The 17990-nt window shown below is 28.3% G+C and overlaps 2 protein-coding genes and 1 long non-coding RNA gene across 8 annotated transcripts; 2 read left to right on the top strand and 1 right to left on the bottom strand.

The window, feature by feature from the left end:
- Positions 1-148: 148 nt before the first annotated feature.
- Positions 149-3738, top strand: LOC124422946 (cGMP-dependent 3',5'-cyclic phosphodiesterase-like). Its single transcript, XM_046960094.1, has 13 exons — positions 149-301; positions 396-595; positions 668-784; positions 977-1221; positions 1349-1458; positions 1536-1675; positions 1742-1928; positions 2019-2200; positions 2270-2454; positions 2535-2799; positions 2881-3168; positions 3246-3391; positions 3454-3738. Exons 2-13 carry the CDS (start codon positions 488-490, stop codon positions 3668-3670), a joined length of 2190 nt encoding a protein of 729 aa, XP_046816050.1. The 5' UTR covers positions 149-301; positions 396-487; the 3' UTR covers positions 3671-3738.
- Positions 3323-4203, bottom strand: LOC124422958. The gene is made up of 2 exons (XR_006941948.1): positions 3756-4203; positions 3323-3644 (listed from the first exon to the last, which is right to left on the bottom strand). It is a non-coding gene; the product is annotated as an uncharacterized LOC124422958 (long non-coding RNA).
- A 126-nt stretch (positions 4204-4329) lies between these two features.
- On the top strand, positions 4330-17981 carry LOC124422944 (centrosomal protein of 135 kDa-like). 6 transcript variants are annotated; one of them, XM_046960086.1, is made up of 21 exons: positions 4330-4826; positions 5186-5486; positions 5555-5787; positions 5864-6056; positions 6144-6310; positions 6405-6600; positions 6666-6854; positions 6949-7115; positions 7209-7307; positions 7411-7653; positions 8771-8866; positions 8935-9050; positions 9206-9416; positions 9503-9618; positions 11157-11336; positions 15886-16165; positions 16257-16454; positions 16542-16718; positions 16813-17015; positions 17095-17226; positions 17816-17981. In XM_046960086.1, the coding sequence occupies exons 1-21, from the start codon at positions 4596-4598 to the stop codon at positions 17868-17870; spliced, it is 3783 nt and encodes a 1260-aa protein (XP_046816042.1). In that variant the 5' UTR covers positions 4330-4595; the 3' UTR covers positions 17871-17981. The 6 variants fall into 6 exon arrangements, with proteins under 6 accessions (XP_046816042.1, XP_046816041.1, XP_046816040.1 ...); XM_046960085.1 differs by having other exon boundaries at positions 4331-4826; positions 6666-6872; positions 11166-11336; XM_046960084.1 differs by having other exon boundaries at positions 4331-4826; positions 6666-6872.
- Positions 17982-17990: the final 9 nt, after the last annotated feature.

Genomic DNA, 17990 nt, shown 5'->3' with positions numbered 1-17990 from the left:
TACAATTTAATCACGTTAAATCAATGGCAATATATTATAATTACAGGATATATACACGAAATGTAATATTAAAGGAGCGCGAATGAAAAAAATTAAATTTAAATTTTGATTAAATTTAATATTTGTTTTTTATATCATAAAATAATAACTTTTTCAATAAAGAAAGATGAACGGCACTTATTCGGACAAAAGGAAAATAGAAACTATATATTTAAATGTTTTTCAAATCGATAATTTAATCAAAAATTAAAACCCCTAATTTCAAGTTGTGATAAACATTCATTTGTTATTAATAAATAAGGTAATCAAGAATATCAAATAATTCTTATTATTTAGTTTTATTTAAGATTTTTTCTTAAGCTAAAATTTAATGTATATTCATGATTTATAAATAGATCATAAGATCATAAGAGAAGTGATAAAGCCATATAATTCATCATATTGTGCAACACAAACATGCTGCAATAGAGATTTCTTTACAAAAAAAATGGATTCATTAAACTTGAAAATAACTGATCCCAATGCAATTCTTTCATTGATAGAAGAATTATGTGATCTATCTTATATAGAAATACAATTGAAGTTAAATACATATGTATGTATAGTTCTATAATATACTAGTTACTAGTTTATTAATAGAAATACAAATTAATAACATCTTTTATAGATACAAGCAAAGACTGGTACAAAAATATATTTCCTTGCTCCTATTTTATATGAAAGAAAAGAAATAGTTATTCATGTAATAGGTAATAAAGTTTTGGATCATGAATTAAGATTACCTGTAAGTAAATTTAATATAAGTAGAATTTTACTTTGTTTAAAAGCAAACAATACATAAATAATACTTTATATAGCATAAACATATATGATGATCTGGTACAATAATAACATTTTACAAAATAAAGAATTATTTGAAGATATTAAAACTTAATTTGTATTATAAGAAAATATAAATTCTAATAATTCTTTTCAGATATCAAATATTTTTAATTTGGTAATAAATTGCCAGAAAACAATAATGATTACTTCTTCAGAATTACCTAAAGAATTATTGCAATATATTTATTTAGACAGACACTGTATTCAAGTACCATTTTTCCTTATTCCTGTACAACATCATCTGAAACAATTAACAGCATTAGTTGTCTGCTTAAGTGGTTGTGAAAATAAGAATATTGATATAGACACATGTACAAAAGTAGTTCTAGATTGCTTTAGGTAAAATAGTTTCTATAGAAAAAATTTATACTATGAAGTAATTTTAATGTTAGATATAAGTAAAAACTAATAAAAATAGGTACACTTTTTTAGTAGTAACAATAGTAAATTATACTACTGTATATAGATATTGCCTTGGATATATTCTAAGCTCTTTAAAATGTTATGAAGAAACTCGATTAAAACATCAATGTCAAAGCATACTTGCTATTTCTAGAAAACTTATTACTCATTTAGGTACATTATATTTTTTCTACTTAATATTTATTTCAATCTATATATTTGAACTATATTAAAGTGCTACTATTTAATAGGAGATTTAACTGACCTCTTACATGAAATTATGACGGAAGTTAAGAAGCTTACTAATGCAGAACGGTGTTCTTTATTTCTTTTGGAAAATGATCAACAAGAATTAGTGGCATATGTATTTGATGGAATATCGATGAAAAAGGTGATTTATTATAATTTGTATACCATTAAATTATGCATACAAAATACTGAAAATATTTTGTTACAGTTTGTTAAAGAAATGCGAATATCTGTTAATAAAGGTATAGCAGGTCATGTTGCTACGACAGGAAAACTATTAAATATTCAAGATACCTATAAACATCCATTATTTTATAAAGGTATTGATGAAGCAACGGGTTTCAAAACTAAAAATATACTTTGCTTTCCTATTCATGATGAAAATGGAATTGTTGGTAAATATTAATGCTATTATTGTTTATTATGTTTATTCTGATATTGCAGTTAATAGCTATTTAATACTAAACAATGGATAAATTTTACAGGCGTTGCTCAACTTTGTAATAAAATAGATGGCTTGTATTTTGATGAACTTGATGAAGAAATTGCAACAGCTGTTAGTATTTATTGTGGTATAACAATTATGCATAGTATAGTATATAAAAAAATGCAAGATGCACAAGCTAGAAATAAATTAAGCAATGAAATTATGATGTATCATATGAAGGTAAACTGTAAATTGTAGATACATAATTTTTCAAGTAAATTTTAATATATTAAAAACTTCAAATTTTAGGTTGAAGATGAAGCTGTTTTTGATTTGGTTAATTATAAAATTAAAAATAATATTACTGATTTTAATGAATTTTATTTCAGTCCTAGAGATATATCTTATGAGGACATGCCTTCTTATATAATTAAGATCTTTAATGATTTAAATTTCATCAAATATTTTAAAATAAAAATGCACACGTTAGCCAGGTACTTAATTTATAAAGAGCATTAATATTTAAAAAGAGCATTATAATTAAGATACAGATTAATAGATATTTTTTACTTAGGTTTATACTCTATGTTAAAAAAGGTTATAGAAATGCATCATATCATAATTGGGTACATGCATTTTCTGTTGCACATTTTGCTTATTTACTAATTAAAAATTTATATCTTATTAGAGAAGATTATATGACATATTTGCAGGCTTTTGTGTTTTTAGTATCCTGCCTATGTCATGATATAGATCACAGAGGAACTAACAATGCTTTTCAAACTACCTCTGAATCAGTTTTAGCAAGTCTTTACAGTTCGGAAGGTTCGGTTATGGAGGTAGATCAATCTTTACAATATTATAAAAAAAAATATTTCCTTATAAATACAGATACATATGCTCTTATCATTATTTAATAGAGACATCATTTTGCACAAACTATGTGCATTTTAAATACAGAAGGTTGCAATATATTTGAAAATTTTAACAGTCAGGAATATAGAGAGGCTTTGGTTTTCCTAAAAAATAATATACTTGCAACTGATTTAGCAAGTCATTTCCTTAATACAGAGAAACAAAATGAAATATTTAGAACTGGCTATAAAAAACATGATTTTGAACATCAGAAACTTCTTTCTGGCATGTTAATGACTTGTTGTGATCTTAGTGATCAAACAAAGAATTGGACAGTTACTAAAAAAGTTGCTGTAATTATTATATTTATAAATCACAACATATTTGTCGCAAATAAAAAATGTGAAACTTTGTCTCCTTTTTGTATTAGGAATTAATCTATGAGGAGTTTTTTTCTCAAGGTGACTTAGAAAAAAGTATGGGTAAAACTCCAATAGAAATGATGGATAGAGATAAAGCATTTATACCAGATCTTCAAGTACAATTCATTACAGATATAGTAGAACCACTTTTTAAGTAAGTATATCTACAAAACTTTCCTTTATAATCTTTATGAAAAATGTTTTTGTTTTTCTCAGTAATTTGGCCATGCTATTTCCTATGGCACAACCACTTGTTAAGATCTTAAAATATAATAAAACATTGTGGGAAGCTTCTAAAAAGGTATTCAGAAAATATGTTAAAAATAGAATAGAAGGTATGAATGTTCTTTTGGATCCAAATTTTGAAATTGAAGTACTTCTTAGTCACTTTAAAGACAGTAATGAATCTGAAAATGCAACATGTAACTTATAAATATATATAGATACATAAAGAAATAATAATTAAAAAATATTAAATATATCAATTCTGTAAAAAATTAATTCTAAATAAATCTTACATATTTAAATCTAAATTAAGTAACACGAAATATGGAATTTCGATATCCTTTGGATAAATTCAAATTCTCCCTTTGTTCTTTCTTTTTTATCCATATCAAATAATTTAAATATTCAATTAATACATAGATATCTATTGATATCTTTTTATTAATAGTATATTTTAATCATGATTGGATATTTTAGATTTGTCATATAAATGATCCAATCAGATTACAAATACAAAAATATATATTTGCAAAAAAGAAATGGTATTTCTTTACTTAATTGCCTATATTCCTCGCAGGAGAGTTCAATTTCAATATAACTTTTCGGAAAGTTGGCTGCACTTTCAAATGTTTTTGCTTATAAACGTTCAGTGGTAGCCGTATATGTATACTTAAATTCTTGCCTTTTATTAATGAATGTGCAATTATTGATGTAGTATATATAAAAAAGTATATTATATGTATATAAGAAGAAAAACATTCGTGTTTAAGAAAATAAAACTATACATATACATATATATATATATATATATATATATATATATGTATATATATATATTGATTATCACTAATATTGCATCGCGTCGAAAGATATAATAAAAATGTGGCAGACGATATTTGTTTAAAAAAGTGTTTTCATTTTAAATTATAAATTTTACGATAGTGTTTATGTGAATATATGTCTGCATATTTTGTTTGATTTAACTTCTCATTATTCCATGATGGTTAGAATAAGCGTATTGACTGATAACAGATGTCAATATACTCTTTATTGTAAACTACATATATGTTATTGAATTTTATTATTTAACATCTTGGTGAAAATTATAATAACATGAAAACAAATAACAATCAATGAATAATTTAATTAGCTACATTCGTAAATTGTTTTTCAAAATGAGTTCTGACGAAGAATATAATATAGCAGCTAGATATAAAACGGTTAGGAAACGTTTGGATAGTCTGGGTTATCAGCAAGCACTATCTTTGGATGTTCTTCCTTTAATAGAACGCTTACTGGCTGATCTTATTCAAACTACAGAAAGTTTAAAACATTTTAAAACTGTTGCACAAGAGAATATTGAAGTACGTAAAAGAATGTACAATATATATACTTTGATTCGATTTACTTGGTCATTTATAAAACATTTTAATTTTATAAAGTATGTTGTTATTTAACAGCTATACAGTTACAAAAAAAATAGTTATTTATTATTATATACAGCATATAAATAAACAAATTCAATAAAAATTTTGATTAAATAAGAAGTTTACTGAAGTTTACCAAGTAAACAATTGATAAATAAGGAAATATTCATCATACTCAAAGTTAGTCACAGATGTCAAAATTAATTTACTTGCTTTTTATATATTCGGAAGAAATTATCTCCTAATTATAATTAAAAAATTAATAATTTATCATTTCTTTTGTAAATCATGTACAGGCTTGTACTCAACTGCAATTGATAATTGATCCATATAAATGCGACAATGCAAGATTAGTCCAGGAATGTAATCAACTTCATTTGGATCTGATAGAAACAGAAGAAGCATATCAAAAACAAATCAAGGATTTGAAGAAACAAGTATACAAATTAGAGTGTGAATGTAATGATCTACAATTAGTTTCTTCTAGAAATTTGCAAAAAATTAAGGATCTTGAAACTGAATCAGCTAAAAAGTCGAAGAAGATATTAGATCTTCAAGGAAAATGCCTAAAACCAATCATAAGCAATATAGGAATCGGTAAAATATTTTTGATCATTTTTTTATTTCTCAAAAATGTTTAGAATTTATATCAAATAAATTTATAGGTAACAAAAAGCGCCCTTGTTATCCACTTAGAAGACCAGTTATAGAAGCTGAACCATTACCAAAGACAGGAAGTAGTAACAGTACATTACCAAGTACTCATGCTGTAGAGCCAAAAATATTAGACTTATTGAGCATGGCAGATCATAGAATGAGCTGTTTAAGCCATGAGGTAACAAAACTTAAAGGAGAATTGTCGTTGCAAACCGATAATGTGTACACATTACAAAATCAGGTATGTGAAAAATATCCAATTTATTTAATAAATAAATTTCTTTTCTTACTCACAATTTAAATATACAATATTGTAGTTAACCATAAAAGAAAAAGAAATAATAAGACTGAAAAAATTGCTAGAGGGTGGTCGGCCATATAGTGCTGTTGCCAAAGATTGCCTTTGCAAAAAAGTTGATAAGATGCATGTTGTATCTCATGATACTGATGAAAATAATGATTTAAAGATTCTTTTACAAAATAAACAAGAGCTGGAGCAACAGTTAAAAGGTAAAAACATAGTTTTAAATATGTTTTTTGTATAAAGTACAATATGTACATACAAATTTTATATATAAAACATATTACATTTATCAGAAGCTGTAAATAAACAACATGAAGCTATGTCCCAAGCTATGAAACTTGCAGAACGAAATGAAGAATTAGAAAAAGAATTAAGAGATATAGATCATATTGCTTTATCAGTAGAAGCTGATTGTAATTCTGCAGTTAAGGAAAATAATAGAAGAGTATATAGACTTCAAGTATATATGATATCTTTTACAATCAAGTATAAATAATATTACTTACTGTTGAATTACACAGATTTTATTTTATATTTTTCATTTAACATTTTAGGAAAAGTTAGAAGATGTAATGGAGCAGGTTCATATATTAGAAAGTGAATTAGCAGTGAAGCGTAGAGAAGTACAAGAATTAACAGCAGATCTTGAAGCATGTAAGCTTGAAAAACGTAACATTCAAAGAACATTAGAATCCACTTTAGAAGAAAAGAAAAAAATTACAAACAAAATAAATCAATTAACAATAATAGGTATGTCTTCTTGATTTATGATACTAATTTTTATAACAACCATAAATGAAATTTTAATATTATAGAAAAAAGTTTAAATGATGAAATAGAAAGATTATCTAAAGAAAATGAATGTCAAAAACAAGATATTATACAATTACAATATACCAATAAAATATTGAAAGAGCAATTAGATACAGAAGTTGCTTGCGGAGATGATTTAAAGCAACTAAGAGAAAAAGGAGAAAAAAATGATCAAAACAGGGGAAAAAAGAGTATGGGAAATAGTGCAAGTAATGTACATTACAACATGATTTAATATGATCAAATATGCAAATATTTATGTATTTAAAATTTTTGTTTTTATAGATGTAGAAGATAGTGAGTGTTCATCATTTCCTCAAGAAATAAATATTGATAGAGAAGAATATAAGAGTATATATAAAGAAGACGAAGTTAATAAGCTAGTTAATAATGATAGAACATCTGATAAAATGCGAAAATTAATTATTGAAAAAGATCTACAAATAGACAATGTAAGTGTAAATAATAATATGTAATTTAGAAGTATCACTTGCGTATGTATTTAATGTATTTCAATTGTTAATCATAGAATACATGAATTTTAGCTACAACAAAGTATAAAACAATTAGAAAACGAGCGAGATTATTACAGAAATGAATGCAATTGCTTAAAGCAAAAAGATGAAAGTTCTAACAAGGATAACGTAAGATTTGTTTCTTGGAGTTTTTTTATTTATAGATATATTAGATAAATATTTACATAAAAATTATTTAAATAAAATCCTTTATCTGTTCATATAAAAATAGGTTGAATTGTGGACACGGTCTTATGAATTAAGATGTCAACTTAATGAAAAAGAAAAAATAATTTTTGAATTACAAAAAGAAAAAAATGATTTGTATCATGAAAGAAAAGAATTAGAAGCTTATAAAAATCAACAAAAAAAAACTTGTATACCTTCTGGGTCTTGCAAAATATATAAACCAATTAGCACTTGTGCACATCTATCTTCAACATTACCACATGATATACATATAGAAACTACCAAAGTAAATAAATATAAATTAAGATAAACTTAGGTTTTCAAAGAAATATCATTTTATTAAAGATATTTAATAATATAAAAATATACAATGAACGTAAAAAGTATTCGTACAGCAATGAATTTGAACAAAAACTTCATAAAATTATGTTTATTACAAAAAAGTGTTAACAAAAAATATAAATAAGTATTCATAGAAATCTCTAAAAAGAATGTTATTAAAAAATAATTATTTATTCATATTTGTTATGAAAATATTAACAAATTTTCAGAAATTAGCAGAAAATGTACACGTAAGAAATATTCGTAATTTTATTACAACAAAAATTATACATTTTAATACATAAACGTAACAAAAAAGCAATTTATTTGCAATTTTAGTATCTAGTGAGACTTTAGATTGTATAATTGCTTTAAGCCTTTAAGCCATCTTTGTGGCATCAAATCTACTAAATTTCTGGTTTTAGTATTAGAAATTTTATTCCACTCTTCTAAGAATGTACCCATTTATTTTGAGTTTACGTCCGTTTTATGGATTATTTTAAAAAATTTTTTCGGTCTTTATATTTATCAATGATTCTTTAAATTGTGAACTGTGATCTATAAACAATTTTAAAAATTTCACTCTGTGTTTTACACTTATTATGTAAATTTATAATAATTTTCCTTTCTTTTTCAGAGATTTCTTTGCTTTTTTGTCTCATTTTACGGTTATCACTGTTGACTATGAATTTAAAATACTATCTGTATTGATAATGTCTCCAGATATACTGATCCTAGATATATTGATATAAGATGTATTGTCTTGTGATATAAGATGTATTTATCCTATGTGCAATGTCACGAATGAAGGACTGTACGAATATTTATTATGCGTATATTTTCTGCTAATTTCTGAAAATTTGTTAATATTTTCATAACAAATATAAGTAAATAATTATTTTTTAATAACATTCGTTTTAGAGATTTCTAAAAATATATATATATTTTATTAACATTTTTTAACAAACAAAATTATACAAAATTTTTGTTCAAATTGATTGCTGTACGAATACTCTTTACACTAACTGTACGTATTGTTGGCTTTTATAGAGTTATATAAAATATAAATATCTCTTTTGTAGGTAATGTTGGATTCTTTAGAGCTTGAAAGGGATACAGCTAGAGCGGATGTTCAACGTTTGACAGAAGAGCGTGATGTACTATATGAAAGACTTAAGGTAATTTAATTATTAAGAGTGTATTTTTTATATGAAATCATGTGTTGTAGTAAAATATTGATTGATAGGGAACACAAAGAGGAACTGTAAATGGGTATGAGGATCAATTGGAAGATCTTCAAGAAGAATTAAGAAGAACTAAACAAGAATTAACAGTTCAACGTACCCAATTTTTTCAGCTTCGGTATTTTATTTATTTGTAATATAGAAAACTTATGAATATTTTTAAAGAAAGATAATTAATTTTCTTATATATATATGTCACACATTTTTCATAATTAATTTTTATGTAGAGGAAATGATATTAAAAATTAATAAAATCAAGAATTGATTATCCAGGGCATTGCAGGATCAAACAGATCAAGCACTTGGAGATGTACAGGGTCAATTGACTCAATCGGAAACCGAATTAAATAAGGCGATAGATCGTAACAGAAATATGGAGCAACAGCATTTACAACTTGATGATCAAGTAAAGGAATTGAAACAAGAAATCAACAATCTCCATACGAATATGGCACATTTAGATCGAGAAAAAGATCAATTATTAGTAAGTATCATTTCTATAGAATTTAGAATTGATATAGTTTAATAGTATCGTTATAATATTACAATTATTTGGATTTTTACTATTAGATGGTGTTGGATGAAAAGACTGAAAAAATTGTGAATTTAGAAAGAGAATTGATACATAAAGAGCAACAAGCAAATAGCATGGAACAGCAAATGCGAGATCTACAACATAAAAATGAGTAAGTACATTCTTACATCATACTTTTTATATAAATTATATCATTGCAAATTATGGCATTTTTGTTTTGGGATTAAGCTATAATCTTTATATAGTATTAAATTATATGCAATATTTAAAATATACATTGATATTTAATAAATAAAATTATACAAGAGTTTAAAACTAAATAACATACTAGGCATTGCACTTATTACAATTTATATTATTTACATTGTTAAATATTGTTAGATACATTTCTTTTTAACAATTTAAGCCTGAGATTTGTTTCACATTATAGTGAATATTTTGAATTCTTAAGAATTAATCATTTTGATGTTACCGTTCAATAGTCTTGCTAATGTTACTGTTGGTGGTTGACATTCACCCAATGACACCACATTGTCACTTTCCATTTCATTCGCTTTTAAAGTTTTTGTAACTCTTTTATAACCTGGACGGCATTCGCATATGGCTTTTGGTTGTGGTTCTTTATTTACCCACAACTCGTTTTTCGGAATTCTGCGAGCAACCAACCATTCTCCCACTGTACACGGTCCTTGCGTATATAGTTTATAACATTTTTTATTTATTATCACCATGCTTGCTATATTTTCACAATTACTATCGTTATTATTTTCCATACACTTGTCAGTATTTTTTAGATCATTAATACAACCACACATTCCGTTGTAACTTATCCCATCGATAGACGGTCGCACATTGTAGTCATATGATACGATTTGTCCATTTGGACATGGACCTTTAGTGCCGATTTTATAACACGTATTTTCTTCTGGAAAATATAATCGTCTTCTTCTGCAAGGTATAGGGACGCAAATTGAGGTATTTGTTATCATGTAACCATCTTCACAAGGACCACTTGTATAGAGTCTATAACATAATCCATCTTGATACAGTACATGATAGCTTTTACATTTACATTTCGCACGGATCATATTTTTCTCTTGATAGGTATCTGTTGTATCAACAATAAACTGATGACCCTTCGGACATGGTCCAATACTTCCTATGAAATAAGTATTATAAAATATCGATCTATCTGTAGTAGACATTATATTACTTAAAATCGATTAATTTACCTAATTGATAACACATCCCAGTTGATTCATGATAATGAGGTAATTTAGCGTGACAACCACATACTCCACCAGGTAAAAATAATTCCCCTGGTTCTGTACATGGACCTTTTGTGTAATGTTCATAACATCCGCCGACACTTCCTGGCCAATAATATCTTCCTAGTTCACCTGTTATTGAACAGGAACATGTCACTATTCCGTCTTCTCCTATAGTTAAAAGTTCTCCTTGTGGACATGGACCTTTAGAAAATTTGGGGTAACATTTGTCATTTCTTGGCCAATAAACGTCTCCAATTTTTGAACAAGTTTCCGGTTCTCGACAGATACCCCAACGGCGTTTTGAATTGAGACTATAATTGCAGAAAAAAAATAAGAAAGAAAGAAAGAAAAAAAAGAAAAAAAACTGTATATAAAAAAGAAATTTTCATAGAAATCGAATTTGACTATATTGACCTAGTTTTAGCAGGTGCTTCTGGAACTGGTGCAAAGTATTGTCCCTTCGGACAAGATGCTTTTGTGAATATCGGATAGCAAAGTGCGTCTCTGGGAGACTGTGCGGTTCCTGGTGGACATCTGCATTCTGCTATCGTTCCACCACCTCCTGCGGCTGGACCCAATTCCATAGTTTCTGGACAAGGTGCGCCGATCTAGTGGAAAATTTCTTTTAATTTTCTCTTACTTTCTACGAGAGAAGCGAGCGATATTTACTTGAAATATTTTGTAACATTTCCCATCCGGTGGCCAGAATAGTAATTGCCATCCACGTGGTTGAAGGGCACAAGGGTTGCTTAGTGGATCTGCCCAAGGTGGTGGCATTATTACAGCTTTAACATTAGCTATTGTGAAATACCAAAGAATATTCCACAGGAGGTATTTCATCATGCTGAAAAGATATCATGAGCGTATCTTGATTATTAGAACTTGATGATCAATATAGGTGATAGAAATTTTTTACATGTTATCCTGACATAAGCTGAAAAGGAAAACAATAAGCAGAAATAAAAAAAGGGAAAAAATGATCGTATTTTTACTGCTTCGTTATGACAATGACATTGTCCTCATAAGCAGAGCACAGATAACGATATACCTCTGGAATGAGAATAACATTTTATCCGTTCGTTTAAGTGCTTTTTATGTCACGAACAAACATGTACGGACTCTTTTCAAGATATGTACTCAAACGTATCTTTCATTCGAGCTACAATGCATGCCGTTTTCATTCATAAATGTTTAATTTATTATTGAAGTACGTTTTCACATGCATGATCTGCATTATACCTAACGTAAAGTAATGTCTTTCTTCTTATTTAATTTTTTTTTTTTAGTTGTATCAATATAACAAATTCGGAGAATAAAAGAGCAGTAAAAATGAAGATTCTTTAAAATTCGCATATTTAGATGACTTTATAAATCATGTTACGTAATGATCTAATTACCGGTTACCGTTCAAGTTTGTTGATTCAAAAACTTGAATCTTACATCACAACTTTCACATTCATGACATTTTGAATCGTAAAATGTTACGATAAACTACTTTGTTAAGTGAACAAAAAAGAAACGTTAGTGTTTTTTAATTATTGCCTTCGACGTATTTCGCTTTCTTTAATACGAAATTGACTTTATTTCTTGACTCGAATATATTAACATAAGAAAAAAAGGAATTAAAAAAAAAAGAAAAACATGAAATAACAATTGACAGAATTCCCATGGAAACTGTATTTCGAACATGTCAGCAAAAAAATATGAAATTATTTAGTCGGATGCACGGAACATCGTGCGAATTAAAAAATGTCTAACGAACATAATTGACGATGAAGCTTCAAGTCTTGATATTGATACGACTATTATAACTATGGATCCTTACTACACCATGTGTCCTTTTTGCTGTTTACCTCATGAGGATAACGTTCAGTATAGGTACGAAGTTATTAAAAAAAAAAAAAAAAAAAAACAGAAGGAAGAAATGAATTTTACTATATTAGAAACTCAATTCTATCTTCGGTCCGAATTATTTAAAAAATGTCTTCTGGGTTAATCGAGTTCCTCTTCCGTTTTTTTATCAGAATTTTTTTTTTTTCCTTTAATACGCAATTATATAAAGGAACATTTTACAAGACACATTCTCGGTGAACATGATTATTAATGTATGTTGTACAAAGCTGATTATAAAAATAACGAAAATAATTAACTTCTAAAAGGAAAATAAACGAGAATATAAACTTACGTTCGAACAATCACAGCGAAGAATCGATCTAAGTAATACGTTATGCATCACAATATAGAGATGCATGAGATTTATCGATTTCTTTGTGATCTATTGATTAACATTCTGAATTAATAATGAAATTAACGAATTTAGAGAGAAAGCGCGGTACTTGCCGGCCCGAAGACCGCGTCGAGACTGAAACTGGATCCGTTGGTGCGTGTACTTCTGTGCTTGTACACGGTTACCTAACTTGTTCGCTTTGGAAACAGTATCTATTAGTGAGAGGGTAGATATTTTTCTTTTATACCGTCGTCATCTTGTACGACGCATTTCTAAACTGGAAAAATCTTCGACGGAACGAACACTGAATCAGGATCTGCATTCTCTAGAAGCTTCATTGTTAATCCCATTGAACTCCCAAGATTTTAACATGCTAACTGAATGAAGTCATTATCATATTTTTTTATGTAAGATTATACTCTTAATGTGATTTATTATTGCAATTTTGTATATATCAGCCAAGAAATTTAACATAAACATCTCAACATATTGACTATTAATTACATAAAAAAGATGAATTGACGATGAACGATGAAAGTAAAAAAAAAATAATTCATTTACGAGATTGTGAGCATGAATTCTTTATTTTTATTGCCTAGTTGAAACTGGCATTTGGATTAAATAACAAAAATAAATTAAGCTTGAAACGTCAAGGGCAAATTCTCAAAAATAGATCTTTGTCCTTTCTTTCGACTAGAAATGTGGATCTTACATTATGAATACAATTTGGAAAAATTACCACATAGATATTCCCTGAAATCATTCTTACGATTTGTAAAGGAAACATACTTAAGCTTTCGATTTGAAATGGCCTTGACGTAACTTCAAAGATATTCGATCATTCTTTTTATGGTTTCATTCTACATGAGGCAACATTAATGGGAATTTGGAAACACTTTCACGATCCAATAGACGGAGGAAGTTAATTCGAGTTCGTGGGATTCTTTCTCCCTCTCCCCCTCCCGTTCCCTCTCTTTTTTCTCTTTTTCTATTTGTTTCTTTCTTTATTTCTCATTCTAAGCGAGAAGATTAAAACGGTTCTTTCTTATGCAGCTTCTTTACAGAGTCCCTTCTCCGTCAAGTGGATTTTGAAGGAGCGTTCAATGCCCTTTGCTTATAACGGTACGTTGATGGAAAAAAAGAAGCGAAGGGTCTCTTGCTTGATGGTTTTGACATCAAAGAAGATTGTACGTGGAACTCAAACGTTTCTGATTATATCTGGAAATAAGAAAGAGAAAAATGAGCATAGTGTACTGAGCAAGTTCGGGCCGATGCACTCTCTGTCCGAGATCATTTATGACGACAGTCGATACTGGATAACTGACTGACTGGCTGGTTAGCTAGCTAACTGACTTGCTTAGTGTGAAAGGCTTCTTTCAACCTGTCTTCGTTTTCAAAGAATACTCTTGCGATCGAATGAGAATGAAAGTACGTTCCCCTCAAGGACAGAAACTAACGGGACGAAGCGGTCTTCTCTAATGACTTTCATTCTTTATACGAGTCAAGTTGATTAATTATAACTTCCTCCGTCCTTGCAGTATTTCATCTCTCGTTTGAACAAAATCTTCCGTGAATTTTAGCTGAACCTTGAATCAATTCTTCTAAAAAGAAACCTAAAAGGCATGAGCTAAAGCGGTCTTGGTAGATCTTTCACGAGACTTCTTAAAATTCAAGATGCGGCCCGTCTCGTGTAAACTGTGAACGTGAACTTGAAGGGGATCTCTACCGATTTTTCTTCTTTTTCTTTTCTTTTCTTTTCTTTTCTTTTCTTTTCTTTTCTTTTCTTTTCTTTTCTTTACTTTACTTTTTTCTTTCCTTTTTTTTTCTTTCTTATATCCGTTCTTATATTGAACATATCGAAATTTGAAGAAGTATTCTTTTGCTCCGAAACAAATTAAGATAATGAAGAAGATATGAGAAATAATCCAGATAAATCATAATTGTATCAAAATGTGAAAATAGAAATGAGAAATTGTGTTATAATTTAATGAAGATTTTATTATTCTGATTAAATTTTAAAAAAGACGAAAAAAAAGTTCATGTGGTATAGACTTCGATGGTGTTATCGAAATAATTTTGAATCATATTTGCGACAAACAAGTAATTACCGGATATCAAGAAAGTATTTGTAGAACATGTATGATACTTTTCATTTTCCAGTATATGGTACTTACACATTTTATTTATTTTTTTAATTTTTTATTCTTTTATTTTGTTATCTTTGTTTAATTTTACTGTCATACCATTTAAACTTTCCTTTTAAATAGAACTATTTGCTATTTTTATTTTTAATTTCTTACTTTTCTCTTACAATAAAAAAAAAAAATAAATCTTTATCACGTCTACCTGTGTCAGATTTAGTCGTACCAGAAATAGAATCATTGTAAAAGTGCAAAACATTTCGACTCGTTTCAAAGAAACGTTTTCACTTTCGCGTGGACAAGATGTGTACGGTTTTAGATAGAATGGACCGAGCAAGGGAGCTGTCGGTGTAATAGTAAGAACGACGAATCAAGAGAAAGTCCTTCGCTCTCGATGAAATTTCTCGCCTCTTTATCTTTTTTAAATCTCGTTGCAATCGTTATGATTATGCAAGATGTAGACACATAATAGAATAAGAACTTGATAGAACGTCTTGGCACGTTTTTTCTTTCTCTTCTTTAAAAATATTCAACTTATTTAGAAATTATTTATAATATCGTTAAGTGAGTCGATTAAATCGATTAAGTCGCTTTTCATTCATTAGAATTGATGGAACTGTCCTTGTCCTCTTTCCAGAACGCAATTGTAGTTACGAAAGAAAATTACGTGATTATCATACGCGAAGAGGCACGTATTAAAAAAATGTCATCGTTGTTAGACTTTCCTATTGCATTGATTATATCAAATAAAAAATTTGTTTTCGGTGTTTTTTTTACAGAATATGTATCGATCAGAGCGCAGAATATGAACGTCAATTCAGATCTCTGCAGCTCGAAGTAAAAAATGTTCAAAGACAATTGGAAACTTCCAATACCGATCGTGATAATGCCATTCAAGAAAATCGTCGCTTGCAGGACGATCTCGCTGCTGTTATGTGCGAAGTTCGAAATCTTCAGCATGAATTAGAGTCTTGTCGTGCGGAATCTTACGACTTGAAGAGACAGTTACAGACTTATGTCAGTGAGGTACGACGAGCCGAAGAGATGCTGAATAGAAAGGTGAAGTTTAAAATAGATTCTTTTGTTTCTTTCAAAATATTTAAGATAAATTACTTTTTACAATCATTCTTCGATCGATCTACCTTTATAGGAGAATGAAAGAACCGAAATGTTGAATCACTTTAGAAGTTTAAGTTTGGAAGCCACGGTATTGGAAAATAACAATCATAGTTTGGAATCTGAAGCAGCAGAGGCAAGGGGAGCTCTTCAAACAGCAAGAGATCGTTTGATAGATTTAGAACGACAGTTAGTGGATAAGGATTGTTTAATAAGGGGCTACGAAACACAGGTATATGCGTTTTACATAATGCATTGGTCTGAAGACATATTCTAGGATTGCTCCCTTATGTGAGAATGAAATTTCCTTCTTATTTAGATAAGTGAATTAACGCAAAACGTCGCCAGCATGGAAACTCAGTTACGCCAGCAAACGGAGCAGAGACAAAGAGCAGAAGCTGATTTAAGTGCAGTAAGGGACTTGTGTATCAAAATGGATCAACAAAAGGATTCACTTATGCAACAACTTGAAGATAAAGATGTAACGAAAACCCAGGTGAAAATATTTCTTTCGTAATAACATTGATATAACAAAATTAATTTTTTATATGCTTGCATTAACAATTTTTTAATATTGTGTGCTTGTGTAGTATGAAACGCAATTGGTAAGATTAAGAACTGAACAGAATGTTATTCAAGATCAAATAGATAGAGACCGTGCAACGATCGAGCGTTTAGAAACTCTACTGGATCAAGCAAGACAAGAATCTATCAAAGTTCAAACGACTAATCAAGAATTACAAAATGAAATGTCGAGACTTAAACAGAAAATATCTGAGCTTCAAACGACATTGTAAGAATCGTTCGCTTTATAGATCAAGATATTCAATTACTTTTTAATGTAATTAAGTACATATTTATTCACAATATAGATCTGCTGAGTCACTTGAACTTAGACAGTATCAAAATCAAGCTGCAGAGTATAGCAAACAAATCAGTGAGCTTCGCAGACAAGTTACGAATGAGAGATTTGATCGAGCTAGAAAAGAAGAAGAAAATCGCAGGTATTTAATTTATTATTTTATATTGTAATAAAGAACGAAGTTTTCTCTATTCGGAATGAAATTCTTAATTCTGACTGATTTGGGCGCATATATGCGTCCAATTATCAATATGGTCTATGGATGCATATATGTGCCCGACAAAGGCTTTGTTTATTTACTATTATTTCATGTGTATGTGATATGCCCTATATAGAGGGAAATATGCTCTATGGAATAATAGATTGGTACGATTAAATCACGATTATTATAGATAATGCGATAAGGAATTTCGATGTTTTTTTTTTTTTTCTTTTTTTATCTATCTATATTTTTCTTTTTTTTTTTTATCATATGTCGGTCACACGAAGCGCTTCAGCTTAGAATTGCTCGCAGTCAAAGGGTTAATAATTATAAATTATTATGATTAATTATAATATTAATGCTGCAGAAAATTTAATGCATGAGATAGGATGTAATTTTAATTGATAAATTAATTCAAAATCTATTCGGAAAAATTGATAGGTGGAAAAAAATGATACTTTTTGAGATAAATAATGTTAAGAAAAATATCTAATTTTATGTATACTTATTTTTTTTTCTTTTTTTACAGATCATTAAATTCTACGCCAGATAGTTTTAATGTCGATTTAAACGTGGTTATATAAAAAATAAAATTTAATATATATTTATTGATAGATATTTGAATCAAGAAAAATTCAAGGAAAAGAGTGATATATTGTGTAAGACATGTGCATTAGAAGCAGTACCACCGGGAATTTCGAATA

The sequence above is a fragment of the Vespa crabro genome, chromosome 3 (assembly GCF_910589235.1).
Source record: "Vespa crabro chromosome 3, iyVesCrab1.2, whole genome shotgun sequence".
Lineage (NCBI taxonomy): Eukaryota > Metazoa > Arthropoda > Insecta > Hymenoptera > Vespidae > Vespa > Vespa crabro.
Note: the sequence above shows the minus strand (reverse complement) of the source record. Positions and strands in the feature narration are given on the sequence as shown.

Coding starts and splice junctions, on each gene's coding strand:
- LOC124422946 (XM_046960094.1), top strand. CDS start 488: ATGGATTCATTAAACTTGAAAATAACTGATCCCAATGCAATTCTTTCA. Junction 785..976: donor ATCATGAATTAAGATTACCT/GTAAGTAAATTT, acceptor AATTCTTTTCAG/ATATCAAATATTTTTAATTT. Junction 1,459..1,535: donor AAAACTTATTACTCATTTAG/GTACATTATATT, acceptor ACTATTTAATAG/GAGATTTAACTGACCTCTTA.
- LOC124422944 (XM_046960084.1), top strand. CDS start 4,596: ATGAATAATTTAATTAGCTACATTCGTAAATTGTTTTTCAAAATGAGT. Junction 6,057..6,143: donor GCTGGAGCAACAGTTAAAAG/GTAAAAACATAG, acceptor TACATTTATCAG/AAGCTGTAAATAAACAACAT. Junction 7,654..8,770: donor TACATATAGAAACTACCAAA/GTAAATAAATAT, acceptor TCTCTTTTGTAG/GTAATGTTGGATTCTTTAGA.